This window comes from Myotis brandtii, unplaced genomic scaffold (genome assembly GCF_000412655.1).
Source record: "Myotis brandtii unplaced genomic scaffold, ASM41265v1 scaffold29, whole genome shotgun sequence".
Classification (NCBI taxonomy): Eukaryota; Metazoa; Chordata; class Mammalia; order Chiroptera; family Vespertilionidae; genus Myotis; species Myotis brandtii.
Window position 1 is genome coordinate 2,231,409 of NW_005361075.1, and position 13,665 is coordinate 2,245,073.

The following is a 13,665-nucleotide window of genomic DNA, read 5'->3' on the forward strand; positions in this document are numbered from 1 at the left end:
GAGGCTGGCAGACACCCCCACTGGGGAGCCAAGACAGACGTGTGGACTAGAGGAAGAGGGTAAGGTCAGGGATGCAGGGGCCCATCTCCCCTCCCAACAGTGTCCTTGTTCCAAACACAAGGTGGACTTGAGCAAAGGAGGCAAAGCTGAGGAGAGAGGGGCCTCTCTTAGCTGAGTACTGACTGCACGTCTGTCATTGTGTCAGGAGGGGACTTCATCGGCCACAGGCACACACACACACACACACACACACACACACACACACACACATGCACGCACACATGCACACGTGCACACAGGCACACCCCTGGTAGACCAGGGATTCAAGGAAGGAGGGATGGAGTTTCCTGCCCAAAACCACACTGAGGGTTCGTCTGACTGTAGAGTCCACATTCTTCCTGCCCTCCCTCTGGAGGGAACACGGTGGATGGTGTCCTACCATCCAGCAGATGGGAGGAGGGAGGGGCTGCAGGGAAGGGGAGAGGTGGAAGAGGGCGAGGGGTAAGCAGGATGCTCGGTTCAGGCCTGGCCAAGGGCACAGCTTTTTGAAACTGAGACTCCTAGGGGAGGAACTAGGGAAAAGATGAGGGAATAAAGTGTCAGGGTGAAAGGGCTACCAATCAGGAGAGGCTTCCTGGAGGAGGCAAATGTGGAGCACAGCCAGCCAGGGGGCAGACGCCAGCAGGAGAGGACTGGTGAGAGTCAGGAAGGAGAACGGGTTGGCCTGCCTCCCCGGAGCCAACACTAGGGTGTCACGGGGGAGGAGGGCTGTCATAGAAGAAGAGGGGCTCCATCCACCTGAAGGAAGGACTACCTTTTGCTCATTGTCACAAGGCACCAAATGAGACAGCAAAAGCCCTAAGCCCCGCCCAGGGAGGGCTAACCAAACCCCAAGCTCCCACCACATCCAGCTGAGCCACCTCTCTCTCTCTCTGTCTCTCTCTCCCACCCTCCTCGCCTCCCAGGTACGAAGACGAGATCTCCAAGCGCACAGACATGGAGTTCACCTTCGTCCAGCTGAAGAAGGTAGCCTGCCCGGGCTCCTTCCTCGGGGACCCTCTGCCCGCTTTCCCTCCAGATCCCCCAGCAAAGCCCTCAGAGGCTTGAGTCCCAAAACCACAGAGATACCTGCCCCACCTACTCTGAGTCAGGTCTCCCCTGGGACTCGCCCCCCTCTGACCCAGGAAGCAAAGGCCCCCACCCCACTCCCGCCCTGGGACCCCCGACTCCCTCTCCCATCACTCACCACGGCTCCCACCCCCAGGACCTGGACACAGAGTGTCTTCGACGGACCGAACTGGAGACCAAGTTGAAAAGCCTGCAGAGCTTCGTGGATCTGATGAAAACCGTCTATGAGCAGGTGAGGAGACAGGGCGGTGTCCTGCCGAGCCACGAGCCGACTGGTCCACGGCTAGGGCTGCAGGGGCGGGAAGGACGTCCAGCGGGGCGTGGAACCTTCACAGTCACTCGCTGTTTCCGGCCACAGCTGTAACTGTTTCCTAGCCCCTTCTTGCACGGCTGTCAATCATCCAACCTGTCCCTCGTCATGTATTTCATGGAGCAGGGGCAGGTAGGGTCCCCCAAGGCCTCTCTCAGGGACCACCCGTGCCTTCCTTGTGCTGAGGGCACGCGGGGACCAGGTGCATCTGGACAAGGGTCAGGAGTTGGCCTCAGAGCGGGGAACCAGGGGGCCTGGAGCAGCCACTCCTACTGGACGATCTCCCTCTGTCCCGGCAGCCTGACTGCAGGTCCCCCGGTTCCAGCTCTGATAGCCACGCGCTTCACCCTTCCCTGTTCCGAGCCAAGGCAGGGGAGGCCTGGAGTCAGGTTCTCTGGTTCCAAGACAATACCAGCTTCTACCAAACAAAAATGACCCAGTAAATGCAGACAGAGCAGCCTCCAGACACACTGTCGTTTGTCCCTAAGTCCTCAGCTGAGCCTGGGGGGACAATGGCCCAGCAAGGCCTAGCGCAGAGCCAGTGTAGTCAGCAGACGGGCCCTGCTGCTGGCTTCTGGGCGCTGCCCGTCCTCGCCACTCTGCCTCCTGGCATCCTTTGGGATATGTGTTCTCCTCTCCACACCTCCTGTTTCAGGGGTGAGAAGTTGCAGGGGTGATGCTTCCATTCAGCTATGAGCAGGCAGCACCAATGCTGGGGATGACAGGACGTGGCAGCCTGCATACTGCAAACAGCTGTGCCAAGCTCTGGCAATGCAGCCAAGGCCAGAGCAGGGATCAAAGGCACCACAGTCAGAAAGTTCTGCTGCTGGGGATGACAGGACGTGGCAGCCTGCATACTGAAAACAGCTGGTGCCAAGCTCTGGCAACGCAGCCAAGGCCTAGAGCAGGGATCAAAGGCACCACAGTCAGAAAGTTCTGCTAAAATGGTCCTAGGGGCTGCTGACCACAACTTCACAGCCTCCTCCTGTGGGAGGGAGGAGGTATCAGAGCTACACAATTCTCTGCCCAAATTCACTGTGGGTGCAGCCGAGGAAGACATCAGCAGGGCCAGTGTTTCCGAATCTGACCTCAATGCTGCTCACCCCAGAGCCCAAACTCAGAGCCAGGCCAGAGGTCCTACAAGTATGGAGCTATGGCTGGAGGAAGGCCAGGCATAACCAGACGTATATCTGAGCGGAGCATTGCGGAACTGCTTGGCTCCTGTTCCGTTTAGACGTTGCAGCCCTTGGACCCCAAGCCTGACTCTTGCTCTTTACCATTTCTATGGCTTTGGACAAGTTATTTCTTCGCTCTGTGCCTCGGTTTCCTCGCCTGTAAAGAGGGGAAAGTAACAGTAGCGGGCTCGTAGGCTTGTGATGAGGGCTAAAGCCAATTCATCCATCTAACACATGTGTACTCGGGGCCTGCCGATGCCAGACACTGCCATCACAGCAAGCCAGCAAGACGGCCAGAGTGCCTGCTCTCAGGGGTGCAGCTCAGCTAAGAGGGGACAGTAATAAGCAACTAAACAAACATCTGAAGGAAGATCCTTTTGGAGAGTGAGAAGTGCTGGGCTGCAAAGAAGCCAGTGATGCAATCATGCTGGAGGGAGGGGAAAGCTTTAGACCCCAAGGTCAAGGGGCATCTCCGAGGAGGTGCAAGCGAGAGGAGGCCAAAACCAGGAAAATCCAGCCCAGTGGAGACTCGAGGAGGCTTCGGGCAGAAGGAAGAGCTGTGCAAAGCACCAAGAGCAGAAGTGAGTTTGGTGATGAAAGCAAAGAAAGAACCAGGGCAGAGCGGGCAGGGCCAGATCATGCAGGGCTTGGACCCAGAGCCGGGCTCTGGACCTTATTCTAAGTGTGCTGGGTGGCCTTGGGGGGTGGGGTACCTGCGGAGGGTGCTGCAGAGCGGGGGAGGGCTCGGCTGTGCTGGTGAGAGCCGCAGGGGCTCAGCTCAGAGCCGACACTGGCACTTTGGGAGGCAGCGAGGTGAAGGTGTTAGGAAGCGAGGTCTGCGCTGCAGGCTGAGGAGGCAAGACTGACTCTTCGCTAAAAAGATCCCCCACACAGTGAGCCTCTATGGCGGCACTAACAGAAACATAGTGAGCCACATGTGTCATGCGTACATAATTTTATACATACTAGTAATTATGTAATTTAATATGTAATTTTAAGTTTTCTAGTAGCCACATTATTTTAATAAAAGGAACAGAAAAAAATAATTTTAATAATACATTTTATTTAGCCCAGTATATCCAAAATATGATTATTCAACATGTGATCAATATAAAAAAATTAACGGGCTATTTTTGTTCCTCATATTAAGTCTTCAAGATCCTATGTGTAGGTTATACTTACAGCCCACCTCAATTCTGACTACATATAGCTAGTGGCCACCGCATCCGGTAGAGCAGGTCTAAGCAAAGGCAGGGGCAGCCATGGCCACCTCAGGGGGAAGAAAAACATGGCAGACGTGAGACGCCCCAGGAGGGCTGGACACGCTGCTTTCAACTCTGGAGCAGATACCAGAGCAGCAAAGCATGGGCTACTTGTGTAGGCTCACCTCTGTGTCCCCAAAAACAGCCCTCTCCTCTCCCCAAAACACACACACACACACACACACACACCCCACACACACACCACACACCACACACCCCACACCCCACCCACACACACACACACCACATACACACACACACCCCACACACACACCACACACCACACACCCCACACCCCACCCACACACACACACACCACATACACACACACACCCCACACACACACCACACACCACACACCCCACACCCCACCCACACACACACACACCACATACACACACACACCCCACACACACACCACACACCACACACCCCACACCCCACCCACACACACACACACCACATACACACACACACCCCACACACACACCACACACCACACACCCCACACCCCACCCACACACACACACACCACATACACACACACACCCCACACACACACCACACACCACACACCCCACACCCCACCCACACACACACACACCACATACACACACACACCCCACACACAGATAGGCCTGCAGGAGCCAAAGGCCAGGCACTGCTTGGGGCCCCATGTACACACTGCATCCTTCTGGGCAGTCCCCCTGCCCCTCACCTCCAGGCACAGGCTGGTGAGAGAAGCCTAGGCTGACAGAGGCTCGCATTCCCCCTCAGCTACCAAAGTGCATTCCAGATCCTGAGCGTACGTGGGGCCTGGTTGCAGCCAGCCAGAACGCCGCCTGCCCCACCCATAAACTCGGGTTCCAGGGAGATTAGCTACATCTGAGGACACCCCCCTGCAGCCAGGCACACCTCCTGGGAGCAGATTGCTGCAAAGGGAACCTGCTGAGTCTAAGCCGCTTTGGCGCCTGCCCTCGTGGTGCCTTGGGGAGTCGGCTGCTCTGCCCTGGACACTTCCTTGGCTCCGTCGCCTTCACAAGTTACGAAAATATCCCCGGCTACTGTTTACTGAGGGCCTTCTGTATCCCCGCACCGTGTACGCACCTTCCAGGCATAATCTCACTTAATCCTCACAACTCTATGAGGGAGGGATAATGATTAACGTCAGAGCAGCTTGGAATTGAATCCTGGCTCAGTAATTATGTGAACTCAGCAGGTTCTTTTATCGCTCCATGCCTCAATTTCCCCATCTGCAAAATAGGAGAATAATAGCACCTACCTCACGGGCCTGCTGTGAAGATTTATTTTGTTACTATATCCCAAAACCCTTAGAACAGTGTCCGGCACATGGGAAGTATTTGTAAACATTAGCTGTTTTCAGTTCTAATATTATGCCCATTTTACAGATGAAAAAACCAAGGCTCAGAGAGGTTTAAAAACTGGCCAGGGTGCCGAAACCGGTTTGGCTCAGTGGATAGAGCGTCGGCCTGCAGACTGAGGGGTCCCAGGTTCGATTCCGGTCAAGGGCATGTACTTGGGTTGCGGGCGCGTCCCCAGTGGGGGATGTGCAGGAGGCAGCTGATCGATGTTTCTCTCTCATCGATGTTTCTAACTCTCTGTCTCTCTCCCTTCCTCTCTGTAAAAAATCAATAAAAAAAATTTAAAAAAAAAAAAAAAAAAAACTGGCCAGGGTTACCCAGCTTATAAGAGGTGGTGGCATTCAGAGCCCAGTGCCCTTACTACATTTTACTGAGCACTACTAAGTGAGCCCTCAGACCTGGGGGCCACAAGGAGCGTGGTCACCCAATCCCCGTGGCAGCTCCTCAGCCTCTGGCTCCCTAGAGAAGCTCTAAACCAGCCGTGGGCAAACTACGGCCCGCGGGCTGGATCGGGCCCGTTTGAAATGAATAAAACTAAAAAAAAAAAAGACCGTACCCTTTTATGTAATGATGTTTACTTTGAATTTATATTAGTTCACACAAACACTCCATCCATGCTTTTGTTCCGGCCCTCCGGTCCAGTTTAAGAACCCATTGTAGCCCTCGAGTCAAAAAGTTTGCCCACCCCTGCTCTAAACTGTACTTCGGCTTAATTCTTGCCAACTTGGAGGTGACATCCTCCTAGGGCCCAGCCCAGGGTGGCACTGCCACACCACACAAGGCAGCATTGTTCTACCCTGTGCAGCCCCGTGGGCTGGCATGTCTGAACAGGCCTGCAGATGTCCTAAACCCTCCATTTCCTGCTTCTGTTTACCAAGCTCCTGCATACCCTGCTCCATCAGCGGTTTTGCCAGTCCTTTGCCCTGGTGGGGGAGCCCTCCTACTGTGTGTTTTGACAGTGCCCTGGCCTGTTCCTGAACCGAAACAAATGCCAACCTAGGCCAGAGCTAGCAGTGCTAATAGAGGGCCTTATGCAGAACCCGCTGACCCCCACCACCTGGTGACCGAAGACCCCAAAGCTGCATCTCTGAAACTGTCCCCAGCCGAGCAGGCCTGGCCGGGATGTTGGTTCCATGTGGGAAATGTCAGTCTCTGCTGGTAACCGGGGCAGCAGAGGTGGGTGTGAGTCTGTGGGCACCATTAACCTTATTCTGGCACGGGGTGGGCCCTTCCTTGCCTTTGACCCGTGATCTCTGTTCATGTGAAGGTCAACCAAAACCCCTTGTAAGGAGACCCCCTAAAGGGCAGCTGGCCACTGGGCTCAGGGTCCTGCAGCTTCGAGGCCGAGACAGGATGCTCCCCGAGAGGCTGCCGGATGCCTGCTCTGCCCAAGCTCCCTTTCCCGGAGCCCATCCTTGTCACCAGGGATGCTAGTGGGCGGAGCTGGACAGCGAGCAGACAGGGGAGGGGTGGCTCGCTCAGCGGCCCCCGTGGCACTAGCTGACCCACCCGGGCCCTGCATTCTATGGCTACAGGGGTACGAGCTGCAGGTCAGAGGCACCTGCCTCAGCAGGTATAGACTCCAGAGGCTCAAACACAACCTCTCTGAGCATAGAGACAGATGGAGGGTCAAGGAGGGGGCCCAAAGTCAGGAGACAGGGTCAGAATTCGGTCATGAGCCAAAACCGAACCTGGATCGGAGCAGACCTCCAGTTCCAATGCCAGTTTTTAGAAACGCAGCGGGCAGAGGTGCGTGCTAAACACCAGCACACAGAGCAATCCGTAAAATGCCGACTGTGGGGGTGCTTCCAGGCAAGCAACCCAGTGTTCTCAATTTTAAAAAATAGTAAGAAAAAACAAAACAGAGAGAGATGGCAGGGGTATCTGCGTCTACGGTAAGAGAGACTTAGGGACATATGGCCCAGTCGCAGTATATGCACTTTGTTTGGATCCTGATTCAAACAAACAAGTAAAAATATAAATATATCAGAAAAATGACATCACTGAACAAAATCTGATGCCTGAAGGAGAGGTCAAGGATGGACTGTGAGTGCCAGTAGGAGTAACGACATCTGCACCCCACACCCTCCCTCCTCCGGGAGAGCTTCGCCCCCACCGCCTGGCCCCACTCCCGGCCTCTAGGAGCCTTGGCCACCTGACTCACTCTGTACAATGCTGGCCTCCTCCTCCTTCCCACTGGGCCCGCCCCCCCACCACCACCCTCCCTCCCCAACAGGTGCCAGCAGTTCTTCAGCACCTCCAGGGAAAGCAGCCCAGGGCCAGAGAGGTGACACCTTGCAGCCCCTTAGGAAGACCCCTGTCCCACCTGCTTCTACACACCCCTGAGCATTCAGGCCAGGACTGTCAGGTGTGACAGAAAGAGCCAGTCTGGGGCTAGAAGGACAGCGGCTTCCCCTCCTGTCTCTGCCCCTCTAAGGGAGCTTAGCAAGAGCCGCAAAGTGCATTCCCAGTGTCCCCATAACCTCTGTGCTGGGCTTCTTTCCTGTCTGTGATCTGGGCTCACACTCCTGCAGGCCGGGTGAGGATGAGATGCGAGCTGCCCAGAGGGCACTCAGCACACGGCCGGGCCTGGGTGAGCCCCTGGGAAAATGGGAGGCTTTACCACTTTGGGTCTCTGAGGATGGAGGCATTTCCTGAGCAGAGAGGAGGAACAGAGAGGATCCTACAGGATAGGGAGAAGAGGGAAATATTGAGGTTGAATCCCATTGTCATTGTTGCCAGGCAAGCCCCTCAGCTGGATGGGGAGGGGCCAGCCCGTTTCAGGTGACCTTGATGTCACCTGGCCTCAGGTGGGGAGTATAGGCTTGTCAGTCTCTAGGCCCACTTCTGCCCTCATCATTCTAGGGTTTCTATTCCAACATTTATCAACAAACTGAGATGCTCCCTTACCAGATGTGGAGGGCCTGGAGCTGAAATGGTTCTGCCAGACCCTCAGGGAGCTCCCCATCTAGGGGGGAGGGATCGCGAGGGGGTGGGGAGGGGGGGTGCTAAGCTGCTTCGAGCCACAATGGTGCAACATGAGCAGAGCGAACAGCTCCCCCAGGCCCAAATGTCCTGGGCTGCTTCCCCATCGGCCAGGAGGAAGGTGTGCACCCTGCGGTGGGCCACAGTGCAGAGAGCGGGGAAAGTGAAGGAGAATAAGGCTGTAGGGTAGGCCTGGAGCCAGGAGTCCTCCCTGTGCCCCTCTCCTCTGCGAAGCGAGGAAGGCCCAAGGGTGGGCAAGTGGGGGGCGAGCTGCTTTCCCAGAGTGCAAGCTGGGAGGCATTCATGCTTCAATTGTCTCTCCAGGAAGACAGATAGCCTCCCCTCCCCTCACCTTGGAGATAAAGGGACTATGGGGTGTCCCCCACCAGCCCTGAACCCCCACGTCTGTGCCGCCAGGAGCTGAAGGACCTGACAGCCCAAGTGAAGGACCTGTCAGTGACCGTGGGCATGGACAGACGCTGCCACATCGACCTGAGCGGCATCGTGGAGGAGGTGAAGGCCCAGTACGACGCCATTGCGGCTCGCAGCCAGGAGGAGGCTGAGGCGTACTCCCGGAGGCAGGTTCGTGGCGGACCACAGGGTGGGAGAGGCCGCCAGGGCAGCAGGGGCTGCACTAGGGATGGCTGAGGCTCCTTCAGGTGTGTGCTGAGATCCGGCGGGGGGGGGGGGGGGGGGGGCGGGGGAGGGAGCAGCCAGGTCCAGGCAGGCATGGAGAATTAGAGAGCTCGGCGTTGTGCTGGGCCCTGAGGGTGATGTGGGCCAAGAGAGCCCACAGTCTGTTCCCTCCAGAAGCTCAGGGTGGTGCTGCCCCCAGCAATGCCAGGCCAGGCGTGGGCACAGCTTGTGCGGCTCAGTCTAGGGCAGCCAGCAGGAGGACGTGGTGGGCAGGACAGGGCGTAGGAGCGAGGAGGCTGGGGTGAGAGGAAAAGGAGCAGCAAGGAGTGAGAAGGAGTGAGAAGCAGGGTGCTGGGGGGGGGGGGCACAGTGAGCAGATCTTGCCCACCACCCCCTCTCCGCCCTCCAGCTGGAGGAGCGGGCCGCCTGCTCAGCCGAGTTTGGGAACAGCCTCCAGAGCAGCCGCAGCGAGATTGCTGACCTCAATGTGCGCATCCAGAAGCTCCGATCCCAGATCCTCTCCGTCAAGAGCCACGTGAGTCTGGAGGACCCCCTGGGGGTAGGAGCAGGGAGGAACACAGGGACACATGTTCTCTCCCTCTCTCTCTTTCTCTTCCTCTTTCTCCCATCCCCTCCCCCCCCCCCCCCCCTTGCTCACACACATATACACACAGGCTCACTCATGCATGCTGAGTACATGCAAGAGGAAGTGGCCTAAGTGGCCTGCAGGTCACTTAGCACCTCTTTGCCTCCGTTCCCTCCCCTGCTCTACGAGATGGCTGTGAGGATCACATGATCTCTGCCTGTGAGAGGGCTCTGTGGACTGGCCAGGGCTGCTGGACTGTTAGAGAGCCCCCGCCACACACACCCAGAGCCTGCCACCTCCCGCCAGCCACGCAGAGAAGGGAGTGGTGGGTCTTCAAAGAAGGGCGGCTGGGACAGGTGGCCTCTTTGGTGGCCTCCGGACAGTGTCTCCTTAGGTCTCTCTGAGCTCCCTGATGCTGCAGTGCAACCCATTACCACACCCGGGAACGGACTGCTTAGCCCTCCCTCCCCACACGCACCCGTGAGGTGGGCTCCTGGCCCCGGCCCACTCTCTCCCTCTCAGCCCTGCTCGCTGACCCCTTCCCTCTGTCCTCCTGGCTGCAGTGCCTGAAACTGGAGGAGAACATCAAGGAGGCCGAGGAGCAGGGTGAGCTGGCCTTCCAGGATGCCAAGGCCAAGCTGGCCCAGCTGGAGGAGGCCCTGCAGCAGGCCAAGAAGGACATGGCGCGGCAGCTACGAGAGTACCAGGAGCTCATGAACACGAAGCTGGCCCTGGACATTGAGATCGCCACCTACCGCAAGCTGGTGGAGGGCGAGGAGAGCAGGTGAGGGGTGGGGACAGCGGGGTGGGGCTGAGGGAGAGGGAGAACTAGAGAACCAGCGCCACACAAAGCCAGCCTCCCCCTCCAGCGCGATCCTGTGAGCCTGGCAGGCCTGGGTTCATGTCCTGGCTCAGCCACTTACAAATTGAGACGTTGGCCCGGCTTCTTAAAGTCTCAGTTTTCCCATCTGGCAAATGGGCTGATCATAAACATGCTCCACCTGTGGTGAGGAGGATTGGTGATTCTGCATGCAAATGCCTGTCACAAATAAGCACTCAGTAAAAGTTAGCCATTTATAGAAGGGAGAGGGGACAGAGGCCCAGAGAGGACATGCTGGTGAGCCAGGGTCACACAGCAGGGCAGCCCAGGGCTGGGGATGACAACCAAGAATTGCCCTCTACCTGCCAGTCCCCACGCCCCAATCCCAGAGGGATAAGCCACAGGCTCCCTTCACATCCCTGCCTCCCCCTCCTTTCCCAGGATGGACTTGGCTCCGGCCGCTGTGGTCAGCACTGTGCAATCCAGACCCAGGACTGGTGAGTCTATTTGCCCCACAGAGGAGAGGGGGACAGGGTGTGGGGGTCATGACCCCAAAGGCATCCTTTTAAGTGGCCCCCACACCTCCAGCCCCTTCCCTCCCCCACCCCTTCTGTTCCCTGTAGCTGCCTCCAAGTCCCACCTGGCCAGAGCCCCCTTCCGGAAGAAGAAGAACAGCAGAGGCCCCGTGATCAAAATCACCGAGATGTCAGAGAAGTTCCTCCTGCAGGAGTCAGAGGCCTCCGAGTGAGGCAGCTGGACACCAGGAGCCCCAAGTCACCCTGCAGCAGGAGAGACTGGAGCCAGACTCAAGAAAGCTCTTCAGAGCCTCTAGGTTGCAAGGGGAGGCAAACCTGATTCTGAACTGAGAAGAGCTCAAACAATGAGTGTTGGGACTGTCCACCAGCTTTTCAAAGTCACTCCACTCGGCATCAGCATCTCACAACCCACTCTTCCAACCTCTGGCCAGCGGCTTCCTGACGGGGTAAACGGGAAGTGGGATCAGTTTTATCTCCACCTCCTCACTCCTCTGAGACTCCTCCCCAACAGAGGGCTCTGAGCAGGTCCTTTGACCCTTTTGCCCAACCCTTGCCCTAAACTCACATCTCAAGCCTCGCCTCGCCTCGCCTCGCCTCGCCTCAAACTCTGTGCAAGGCCGGTGCCCTCATTCACCCAGACCCAGCCATGGACCAGGGACAGTGAGGATTGCTTATCCCCCTCCCAGTATCCAGAGTTTGGGGGGGGCTGGGTGCCCTGGCTTTCCTGCACCACCTGGGCTCCCCAGAGATCTGACAGTATTAGGGAGTGAGGGAAGGAGGCTCCCTGGGCGTTTGGGACCTGAGCCTGGACCTCTGAGATCAGCCCAGACACCTGTGCCCTCCCTCCTCCTGCGGGATCCTCCCAGCAGGTCACACAGAAAAGGACAGGCTGCCCAAGCAGCTCCCGGCACCTTCTCCAGAAGCTATTCTTGCCATGATGAACTCCCTGGTGGGGGAGGCTGGACGGCAGCCTGGGCCCAGGCGGCAGAATCTGATCCTCCCTTCCCCTCCCAGCATCCTGGGGTTCGCCACCCTGCCTGGGACCTCAGCTCTCCACCCCTCCCCTGCCTCCCCATCCCGCATAGGTGTTTCCCAGCCTGAAACCTGGCTTTGGTGTACCAGCTCCTAGCCCCACCCCTGCCATGAAACCCTAGGTCCATTTCCCATGGATCCCTTCTCAGCGTCTCTGTTCTCCCCATCAAGCCAAACAGCCTGGCCCTGCCCTCCTCTGCACTCATTGAGGAGCCCAGGGGCACCCCATCCCTGTGGGGTCAGAGCTCCTCCTTTTCTTCCCCCTCTGCCCTCCGCCCTCCATGTCCATTCCCCTGGCTCCGGCGGGGCCATGATGAAGGCACAGTCCAGGAAGGTCTGGGACCCTCTGAGCTCCTGTGGTCAGTCAGTCGGGCTGGGGAGCCCCAGTGACAACCAAAGAGAAATTCTGCGTCCAACAAGATGTGGGGCCCCTCTTCCTTCCTCTTGGCTTTTATCTTTGTAGATTGCAGGGGATCTTGGCAGCTTTAGCCTCCCCTCCTCTCTCTCTCCCTCCCTTCTCCCTACCTGCCCTTGCCTCCCCTCCTCTTCTAGCCCCGCTCTTTGATTCATTCATCTCCTTTTCCAGGAGGCCTTGGCTCCTCTGAGGGCTCAGGTCTTCCAGGCCTGTCGGGGGCGCTGAAGGGCTACTGACTCAGGCTGGAGGGAACTCGGACACACCCATCCTGAGATCCCAATGGGTGCTGATTGCTGCTTTTTCTCCGCCTATTTATTGGTTTCCAAGGGAGCAAATCCTCAGTAGGGATACAAGATACATAAAATATATATATATTATTTTTTCATAACTTATGTGGCTGTTAACTTATTGCTTCCCTTCCTTTTCTGCATAATCAGTGCTATATACCATTTGAATAGATAACATATCCTAGCCACCCCACCCGACTGGCTGGCCACCTGGGGGCAACGTCCCCTTCTCCCTGCCAAGGGATGAATAAAGTACTGAGATTTGTTCACGGCTAAAGCTATGTGCCTATTTGTATCTCCCCTCGGGATTGCTCAGTCACTGGTCACACAAGTTGCCCACGGGACTCTGGGAATTCTCCAGTTATGGGGAAAAGGCGTCAGGTACCTAGTTACACCTTCCGGCCAATGCGACTTGGACACGGAAGGTCTCCCGCCCCACCATCCTACAAGGAGGCTGCACCAGTGTTGACCTACATTCCCAGTGCCTCCTGACAGGTCCAGGCACCATGTGGCTGCCTTAGCAAGCATAGAAATGAGGGATTCTTCCAAGTGGTATCGGGTTCCCTCTCCAGCACGACTCTGAGGGTTGGCCAGAATCTGTTCTGATGGGTACAGGCCTAATCCTGCCAAGTCAAATTCTAGATCCACAGACAAGAATTGAGGACCTTCTCCAAGCCCAGCCCTGCGCTGGGATACCCACAATTGTTCTCCACCCCCTCCACCTCAGGGAGCTCACAGTCAACTGAGAGAGAACTTCTCTGCTCAAGATAGCCATTCTGGACTTCCTGGCCAAGTGAAGAAGGTCAAAGAAGAGAGGGGCTTGTGCAGGGGACCCAGGAATCAGAGCAGGCTTCTTGGAGGAAGTGGCCTTTAAGTGAGTGTGAAGGAGCTAGATAGACTGAAGGAAGAACCTGTGTCTCAAAGACAAGAATCTTGGGGGCAAAGTAGGGACTTTGAAGCACTGAGACCTCAGAAAAATGAGCCTCAGTTTCCTCATCTGTAAAATGGAGCATACACCTTCCCTACTTACCTAATAGGGCATTTGAGGATCTGACAATTGTTATGTTCATTCCTATCAGCAATAACACACCTCTTGTTTCCAGCACTCTGA

The 13,665-nt window shown here is 56.8% G+C and overlaps 1 protein-coding gene across 2 annotated transcripts in view; it reads left to right on the top strand.

Moving 5' to 3' along the window:
* KRT80 (keratin 80, type II) overlaps positions 1-12,831 on the top strand; it is a 23,480-nt gene extending 10,649 nt beyond the window's left edge. The window contains exons 4-10 of one of the 2 annotated variants that reach the window (XM_005869228.2): positions 966-1,026; positions 1,265-1,360; positions 8,660-8,824; positions 9,288-9,413; positions 10,028-10,248; positions 10,726-10,781; positions 10,908-12,831. In XM_005869228.2, coding sequence (XP_005869290.1) covers positions 966-1,026; positions 1,265-1,360; positions 8,660-8,824; positions 9,288-9,413; positions 10,028-10,248; positions 10,726-10,781; positions 10,908-11,032 — 850 coding nt within the window. In that variant the 3' untranslated portion in view covers positions 11,033-12,831. Of the gene's footprint in view, positions 1-965; positions 1,027-1,264; positions 1,361-8,659; positions 8,825-9,287; positions 9,414-10,027; positions 10,249-10,725; positions 10,782-10,872 lie in introns of both variants that reach the window. The other variant, XM_005869229.2, reaches the window with a different exon arrangement.
* Positions 12,832-13,665: the final 834 nt, after the last annotated feature.